Below are 9,693 nucleotides of genomic sequence, written 5' to 3'. Positions count from 1 at the left end.
TATTCTTTATTTTGAAACAGGGTCTCACTGAGTTGCAAAGAGAACTCACTAAGTAGCTGAGGCCACAATTTGCAATTATTCTTTTTTTTTTTTATTTACTTTTTTTTTTGGTGGTACTGGGGTTCCTGGAAGCCCTTCTACCTCCGGGCTACACTCCCAGACCTCTTTTTACATTTTTTATATTTGGAAACAGGGTCTCCTAAGCCAGCGCGCGCGGCTGGCTTCGAACCTGCGCGATCCTCCTGTCTCTGCCTCCCAAGCGCGGGGATTACAAGCATGCGCCACCACGCCCGGCCTATTATTCTTTATTTTGTAACTGGGTCTCACTGAGTTGCAGAGGGCCTCAGTAAGTAAGGCTCTCCACGAGCCGCAATCCTCCGGTCTCAGCCTCTATTGCTGGGATTACAAATGTGCGTCACCATGCCCGGCTCAAATTCAGGTACTTTTAAAGTAAACTGTTTGCCTGGCATGGTGGCCCAAGCCTGTAACCCCAGTTCCTGAGGCAGGAGGATCACAGGTTCAAAGCCAGCCTCAGCACACTAGCAAGGCTCTCAGCAATTTAAGAACCCTGTTTTCAAATTAGAAACGTAGTGCTGGGGGTGTAGCTCAGAGGTAGAATGACCCTGACTTCAATCCCCACCAGAAAAAACTTTTTTTTTTTGGTGGTACTGGGGATGGAAACCAGAGGCTTTCTACCTCCAGGCTATACTCTCAGACCTACTGGAAACAGGGTCTCTTAAGCCAGCGCGGCTGGCTTCAAATCTGCGCAATCCTCCTGTCTCTGCCTCCCAAGCGTGGGGATTACAAGCGTGTGCCACCTCGCCCGGCTGCAAAAACATTTTTTTAAAAAAGTAAAATAATAGCCGGGTGTGGTGGCGCACGCTTGTCATCCCAGCATTAGGGAGGCTGAGACTGGAGGATCGCGGTTCGTGGACAGCCTCAGCTACTTAGTGAGGCCCTCTGCAACTCAGTGAGACCCGGTTTCAAAATAAAGAATAAAAATAGGGCAGGGGGTGTGGCTGGAGGTCGAATGCCTCTGGGTTCCATCCCCAGACCTGCAAAAAAAAAAAAAAAAAAAAAAAAAAAAAAAAGTAAAATAAGCTGTTTAAGGAAATACAGAGTAACTGTAGTGAGAATTCCTTTATGGTCGTACTCGGAAACCTTTTTCTAAGCTTTCCTTTAAAGAACATCTATGTTTCTCTTGCCCCTTTGGTTTGCAGAAGCGCCCCTTTATTGGCAGGCAATTTGGGGTTCCAGCACGCCCGCATCACCTCCTTCCTCCTCTGTCACAGGAGAGGTACTAGAACGTACGTGTCAGTGCAGTCCTGATTGAACGATAACAGAGAAAGCGGGAATGCTGCTGGGGCTTCAAAATCAAAATCACCACAGCGCAGGATTCCAACTCCCCTCCCTCCCAATCAAAACCCAAGCACATGAAATTAGGGCCGTTACTCTAGGGCAATTATCCTGAGCATGTCAGAGTGAAACGCTGAAGTAAAGCGCACGCTTGGATATTACATTTCGTATTTGAGAACGTGCCAGAAAAGCTGTATTATGGTTGTTTGAGTGTAATGTCAGGAGACCAATGTCTACACATTTTATACATAACTTTTTCCATTTATCTGCTTTCCATTTGTGTTGAGCTGAACACATGGTATGACTCTTAATATTCTCCCTTCCTTCTCCTTTCCCTCATTTAATGCCAAGCGATCAAGGTCAGTTTTGATTATTGTGCTATTTTTGGGGGGGGTGGTAGTAGGGATCGAACCCAGGGTTGTTCGACCTCTGAACTCCGCCCCAGCCTATGGTGTGTTAGTGTGTGTGGTGGGGAGGGCTGGGGATTGAGCCCCGGACATTCTACATCCGAGATACACCCCCAGCCTTATTTTATTTTTATTTTGAAACGGGGTCTTGCTAAGTCGCTGACTGCCTTGCTAACTTGCCAAGGCTGGCCTTGCACCTGCAATCCTCCCTTCTCAGCCTCCCAAGTACCGGATCCCAGACCTGTGCCACTGCGCCCAGCCTGATTATCCTAAATTTGCCCTCAGGTAACCTTAAACCAATAATTCTTTTATTTTTATTATTATTTTATTTTATTTTATTTTTGCGGGTTTGGGGGGCATGCGACCTCCAAGCTCCACCCCCTGCCCTACTTTTTTTATTCTTTATTTTGAAACCGGGTCTCACTGAGTTGCAGAGGGCCTCACTGAGTAGCTGAGGCTGTCTGCGAACCGCGATCCTCCAGGTCTCAGCCTCCCGAATGCTGGTATGACAAGCGTGCGCCACCACGCCCGGTTTCTTTCTTTCTTTCTTTCTTTCTTTTTTAATGAGTATAGAAAAGAAGGGAAAAACTTCCAAATAAATCTATAAGGTGATGCTGTGGATTCAAAGGCTGGGTCAAACAGCAAAAGCCAATGCGTTATATAGAAGACACCTGTAGCTATGGCGGGTCTTGCTGGCTCGGGCATCAATTCCAGGAGACTGTCATGTGGCTGGGGAGAGGGGGGTGTGGGTGGAAATAGGGTGGCGCAGCCCTGGGGGCCCCGGGGAGCTGGGCACTGGGGTGGAGGGCACCACCAGGCTCCAGGTGGGGGCGGTGGGGTGCCGGGTCCATCCCTGGGCTCCGGGTGAGGCAGGGGCAGCGGGCGCGGGGGGCGACCGGCAGGTGCACCGGCTCGCCGCGCCCCCTCGGGTGGCCCTGCGCATGCGCGCTGCGGCGTTGCCAAGGTAACAGCCGCGACGCCATGGCCTCCAGCTTCAAGAGGCCCACGTCGGCCTCCACCAGCCAGAAGAAGAAGGCGGGCCCGAAGCCCGAGCTCACCGAGGACCAGAAGCAGGAGGTGCGCGAGGCCTTCGACCTCTTCGACACCAACGGCAGCGGCACGATCGACGTGAAGGAGCTGAAGGTGGCCATGCGGGCGCTGGGCTTCGAGCCCCGCAAGGAGGAGCTGAAGAAGATGATCGCCGAGGTGGACAAGGAGGGCACGGGGAACATCAGCTTCAACGACTTCCTGGCCGCCATGACGCAGAAGATGTCGGAGAAGGACAGCAAGGAGGAGATCCTGAAGGCCTTCCGGCTCTTCGACGACGACGAGACGGGCAAGATCTCCTTCAGGAACCTCAAGCGCGTGTCGGCCGAGCTGGGGGAGAACCTGACGGACGAGGAGCTGCAGGAGATGATCGACGAGGCGGACCGCGACGGCGACGGCGAGGTGAGCGAGGAGGAGTTCCTGAGGATCATGAAGAAGACCAGCCTCTACTGAGCCTCCAAGAAGGCCAGCCTCTACTGAGCCTCCGCCGGCCTCCCCCCCCCCCCGCGCTGCGCCCCCACCTCCGGATCTGCTATAGAGCTTTAAAGATACCTTTAAACAAAACCCGAGTTTTGATTTGTCTTTTTGTACTGGGGATGGAGCCCAGGGGCACTTGGCCTCTGAGCTACAGTCCTCTATCGAGGTATTGGAGATTGAACCCCGGGGGCATTCTACCTCCAAGCTACACCCCCCACCCCCAGCTCTATTTTATATTCTTTATTTTTGAAACAGGGTCTCACTGAGTTGCAGAGGGCCTCCCTAATAGCTGAGGCTGTCTACGAACCCGCATCCTCCTGTATCAGACTCCCATATGCTGGGATGGCAAGTGTGCACCACCACACCCGGCTCCGCGTGAGTCTGGACGTTGGATTAAGAGTGCACATTTGTGATCCCAGTTTATAGGTGGCTGAGACAGGAAGATCACAGATCACGGACAGCCTCAGCTACTTAGAGAGGCCCTCCGCAACTTGGTAAGACCCTGTTTCAAAATAAAGAATGAGCCTGGAGGTAGAAAGCCCCTGGGTTCCACTCCCAGTACCACCACCACCAAAAATAAAATAAAATAAAATAAAGAATGAAAATTAGGGCTGGGGGTGTAGCTTAGAGGTACAATGCCCCTGGGTTCCATCCCCAGTATTAAAAAAAAAAAAGCAGTCCTTGAAGACCTTAGGTTAATTAAAGGCCCCGGCACTGTGCCCACCCACCACTGGCCTTGCGCTGGTGCCACCTTAACCAAGGTGAGGACGGGAGAGCTTGAGTCGAACAGAACTGTGGCACTCTCTCGCTCCTTTAGTGGTCTGCCGGGATCTCGCTTTAGGTATATCATTCTTTAAATTCTAGCCAGTGCGGCCGGGCGTGGTGGCGCACCTTGTAATCCCCGCGCTTGGGAGGCGGAGACAGGAGGATCGCGCAGGTTCAAAGCCAGCCTCAGCTGGCTTAAGAGACCCTGTTTCCAAATAAAATATAAAATAGGTCTGGGAGTGTAGCCCGGAGGTGGAAGGCCCTGGGTTCCATCCCCAGTACCACCAAAATTGTTAATAATAATAATAATAATAATAATAATAATAAGTAATAAAATTCAAGTCAGTGCTAGGTGATAAGGCAGAATCTGGCAGGACAGCAAAGTCATTTCTTTTTATTTTCCTCCCAGTGGCATTCTACCTCGGATGGAGCTACACCCCCAGTCCTATTTTTTATTCTTTATTTTGAAACAGGGCCTCACTGAGTTGCAGAGGGCCTCACTGAGTAGCTGAGGCTGTCCGCGAACCTGCGATCTTTCTCAGCCTCCCACATACTGGGATTACAAGCCTGCACCACCACGCCCAGCAGAGTCTTGCCTTTTTTGTTGTTTTCTTGGGGGTGACTGAACCCAGGGGCATTCTACCTCTGAGCTACACCCTCACGCCCTATTTTTTAAATTTTTATTTTTACATATTTATTTTTATTTTGTGTGGTCCTGGGGATGGAACCCAGGGGCCTTCTTCCTCCAAGCTACACCTCCAGATCTATTTCACATTTTATTTGGAAACAGGGTCTCACTCAGTTGCTGAGAGCCTCACTAAGCTGCTGAGGCTGGCTTCGAATTTGCGATCCACTTGTCTCAGCCTCTCAAGTACTGGGATTACAAATGTGCACCACCACGCCCGGCTTATTTTTTTATTTTTTATTTTTATTTTATTTTTGGTGGTACTGGGGTTCCTGGAAGCCCTTCTACCTCCGGGCTACACTCCCAGACCTATTTTTACATTTTCATTTTTGGAAACAGGGTCTCCTAAGCCAGCGCGTGCGGCTGGCTTCGACCCTGCGCGATCCTCCTGTCTCTGCCTCCCAAGCGTGGGGATTACAAGCATGCGCCACCACGCCTGGCCTATTTTTTTATTATTCAAAGAAGCTTCCTTTACTTAGCTTTCTGGCTCTGTGCCTGGGCCTTCAACACTTTCACAGCGATGTTTTGCTCATCACTACGGAAAGCACGCTTGACCCTGTCGCAGACACAGTCAGCAGGGAAGCCCCAGGCCCTGCTGACACGTTTTTTGTATTAGACAATCACATAGGAACCTCAGGTGTCATGGCACGAGCCCACCAGCCGGTCTGGTGCTTCCCCACCTTCTTAGTATAAACCTTAAGGATTCTGTTGCCAGGAGCTCTGGACCGCCTGTTACATCATGGGCTGTATTGCAGGAGAGCTATGGCGAGAAGACAAATGCCGGCCCATTCCGAGTGCCTCTACATGCAGTCTCCAGAAGAGGAAAAAACAGCTAAGTTTTTATTTTGAAATAGGGTCTCCATCTTGTACTTCATTAAGATGCATGACTACAATGTACCAATAATAATGATAATATTTAAAAAAAACGTAACCAGGTGTGGTGGTGCACGCTTATAATCCCAGCATTCAGGAGGCTGAGACAGGAGGATCAGGGTTCGTGGACAGCCTCAGCTACTTAGGCCCTCTGCAACTCAGTGAGACCCTGTTTCAAAATAAAGAATAAAAAATAGGGCTGGAGGTGTAGCTCGGAGGTAGAATGCCCCTGGGTTCCATCCCCAGTACCACACACACACACACACACACACACACACACATACTCAGGGATTCACATAAAATCCATATTTCTGGCTTTTGAAAAATTAGGTGTTCTCATCACGGTAGGCCCACGCTCCTTCCTGACAACCACGGACCCTTAGCTGGAGGGAAACCGCTGCGGTTTGTGGGCTCCGCGGTCCAGCCGCTGCTGCGGGGCGCAGGGGGGCAGCGCATCTCCTGACAGGCGAGGGACCACCGGGGCTCGGCACCCAGAGACTGCCCTGGCTCAGACTCCCCTGGCGGCTGCACATCTCTCCGCAGAGCCAGAGGAAGGCAGCTCCGCGTCCTGCCTCCGGCGTGGGCAGAACAAAGTCGCTCCCTGTTCTTCCAGGGAAAATGGAAATACTGTTGGCCGCTTGAGAGGCTGCCAGCAAGCCTCAGACAACCTCCCCGCTGGTCCCGTTCATTCCCTGCTTTCCCAAAACATCCAGAGGAGGGGGTGGGGGGGATGCAGGAGGCAGCCACTGGCACAAATCATTGGTGAAAACCAGCAAGAGAAAGCATCCCTCTGACATCCAATCTCAACACAGTGCGTGGAATTCTTGGGCCGACGGAGAGCATGGTCGGGAAGGTCGGTTCTTTACCCACAGTTTAAGGAGAGCGCAGGATTTACTGCTCCTTGAGAAGTGGTACTCGGGCTCTGCCTGCTCTCAAAGCAGGGACCTCTCCCCGCGGAATGGATGCTCTGCACTCTGCCCCTGGGGATTCCCTCAGGACATTGAAGACGGAAATACTAATAAGGCTTTTTACCTGCTTCAAGAACAGGGTTTCTAGCCGGGCGTGGGGGTGCACGCTGGTGATGGCAGTACTTGGGAGGTTGAGATAGGAGGATAACAGGTTTGTGGCCAGCTTCGGCTACTTAGTAAAACCCTGTCTCAAAAAAAAAAAAGGGGGGGGGGCTGGGTGTGGTGGCACGCTGGTAATCCCAGCATTCGGGAGGCTGGGACCTGGGGATCGCAGTTTGCGGACAGCCTCAGCTTCTTAGTGAGGCTCTTCGCAACTCAGTAAGACCCTGTTTCAAAATAAAGAATAAAAAATTGGGCAGGGGGTGTAATTTGGGGGTCAAATGCCTCTGGGCTCCATCCCCAGACCCACACCCACACCCACACCCACACAAAAAAATGGGCACTACTTAGTGAGGCCCTTTGCAACTCAGTGAGACCCTGTTTTTTTTTTTTTATTTTAAATAAGCTGGGCGTGGTGGCACACACTTGTAATCCCCACACTTGGGAGGCGGAGACAGGAGGATCGCGCAGGTACCCCAGTACCACCAAAATAATAATAATAATAATAATAATAATAATAATAATAAAATAAAAAACAAGCTGGGCGGTGGTGCACGCTTGTAATTCCAGCATTCAGGAGGGCTGAGACCAGAGGGTCGTGGTTCGTGGACAGCCTCAGCTACTTAGTGAGGCTCTGCGCAACTTAGTGAGACCCTGTTTCAAAACGAAAGAATAAAAAATAGGGCTGGGGGTGTGGCTTGGAGTTAGAATTCCCCTGGGTTCCATCCCCAGTACTGGGGGGGGGGGGGAGAATAGAAGAAATGTCGTTACCTAATAAAAATGCCATAAATACAGAATGATGAACTACGACCGGAAACAAATCCATAGAAAAGGACATGTTGGGATGCCAGATAATAAAATTCACTTAAACTCTGCGTGACCTTCGCATGGTGATCTATTTTTTCCAGTTCCCTCTAACAGTGTGTGGAGATATGGCTGTTTCCCAAGTCCTGCTAGGTAAGGAAGTGAAGTCAGACCCTTCCTGGGACGCCCCCAGCCTCTCTCCGGCTGCTGGGTTTCCCAGGCTCAGCATCCTGCAGGCAGCACCAGCTAAGGACACAAATATTTCCTTGGAGGCGTCTCTCCTGTGTCGCGGGGACCAAAGCGCCGCTCTCTGATAATTCAGAGCAGCGGTGAGCAGGGGTCAGGTCCCCCTGGGGTGATGTCTACCCACAAAGTGCCTGTCACACTGAGTTCCTGGATGGCTTTCTACAGCTGGTCCCGATTTTCCATGGGCTCACCTTTAAATTAAAAGAATTTCTGCACTTTCAAGAATTTGAAAACAAAGCCGTGTGTGAGAATATGAGATCCACCCATGTGCCCTTGCAAGAAATAGGTTGCATTCCTTTTTCTGCACTTAAAAAAAACAAAAAAAAACGAACGTTTTTCCTTACAGAATGCCATATATGTAAATAATCCCAAATTAATCTTTAGCATGTGCCCATGTTGTTTCGATTTATCAGACTTTCAAAACATGCCCATTGGTCTCTCTTAACAGCTTTGGGCAACCTTTTAAAAAATTAACGTGTATTAGCAAAACAAGTACAATTAGCAAATACCATTTAATAATCACTAGAGGCGCAAATACTACCATATCAGAAATGCGCTGATGGAGTTTTTTGTTTTGTTTGACTGTTTGGCACTGTGGATTGAACCCAGGGCCGTTCTTCCTCCAAGATATCCCCCAGCCTTTTTAATTTTTTTTTTTTTTTTAGATTTTGTGACGGTCTCGCTGAGTCGTTGAGGGCTTTGTTAAACTGCTGCGGCTCACCTGGGACCTGCGATCCTCCTGTCTTGGCCTCTCGAGTCGGGGGATGGCAGGCGTGCACGACCACGCCTCGCTCAATTCCACTCCATCATCAACACTGCACAGAAAAAAGCAAATTAATACAGTTATTAGGATAGTGTTTTCATGTGTCTCCAAGTGGAAAGAACGCAGCTGAGTTAGATCAAATTCTGCTCTCTAACAGCTCGTGATGCTGGGCATGTTACTTACCTTCTGGGAACCACGTTTTATTTTCCTTTTGGTGAGGTGCTAGGGGTGGACCCCAGGGACCTGTGCATAGTGGACGAGCCCTTTACCGCTGAACGATACCTCCCAGCGCTGGTTTTACTTATCTCTAGAATAGAGTTGGCAATATCATAGAATTGAAAGGACTAAAGGATATTCTATGTAAAATGTCTAACAGAACGGCCGATAGCGTGTAAGATGCTTAGTAAAGACGATGGGCAGGTTAGAAGTATCATTTATCAGATGATGGTTATTTAAGATGTTTTGGTACACTTAGTAAAACTTTAGAAATACAGCTAGACTCCTATGTCCATGGATTCAACTAATGTATATATTTTGATCTAATCAAATATATATTAGATCAAATATATATACATGTATATGTATATGTATATGTATATGTATATGTATATGTATATGTATATGTATATGTATTTGATAGGAAGGTGCAAGGCCAGGCTTAGGCCTTAGAGAGGCTTTCAGAAACTTAGATCCTTTTTCAAAATAAAAACATAGTCTGGCGTGGTGGCGCACGCTTGTAATCCCCGCACTTGGGAGGCCGAGACAGGAGGATCGCGCAGGTTCTAAGCCCCTCACTGACTTCAGAGACCCTGTTCCCAAATAAAAATATAAAAAATAGGTCTGGGAGTATAGCCCAGAGGTAGAAGGGTTCCATCCCCAGTACCACCAATAAAATAAAATAAAATATAAAAATATAGACCCAGCCGTGGTCGTGCACGCTTGTAATCCTAACATTTGGGAGGCTGAGGGAGGATCACAGTTCACGGACAGCCTCAGCTATTTAGTGAGGTCCTTTGCAACTCAGTGAGACCTTGTTTCAAAATAAAGAATAAAAAATAGGGCTAAAGCCGGACGTTGTGGCGCATGCTTGTAATCCCAGCATTTGGGAGGCTGAGACAGGTAGATCACACCAAAGGTTCAAAGCCAGCCTCAGCTACTTAGTGAGGCTCTCAGCAACTTAGTGAAACCCTGTTTCCAAGTAAA

The 9,693-nt window shown here is 49.3% G+C and overlaps 1 protein-coding gene across 1 annotated transcript; it reads left to right on the top strand.

Moving 5' to 3' along the window:
* Positions 1-2,744: 2,744 nt before the first annotated feature.
* On the top strand, positions 2,745-3,263 carry CETN1 (centrin 1; the record flags this gene model as incomplete). The annotated part of the gene is made up of 1 exon (XM_080714460.1): positions 2,745-3,263. The coding sequence occupies one exon, from the start codon at positions 2,745-2,747 to the stop codon at positions 3,261-3,263; it is 519 nt and encodes a 172-aa protein (XP_080570586.1).
* Positions 3,264-9,693: the final 6,430 nt, after the last annotated feature.

This window comes from Muscardinus avellanarius (genome assembly GCF_963383645.1).
Source record: "Muscardinus avellanarius genome assembly, chromosome: 17".
NCBI lineage: Eukaryota > Metazoa > Chordata > Mammalia > Rodentia > Gliridae > Muscardinus > Muscardinus avellanarius.
Note: the sequence above shows the minus strand (reverse complement) of the source record. Positions and strands in the feature narration are given on the sequence as shown.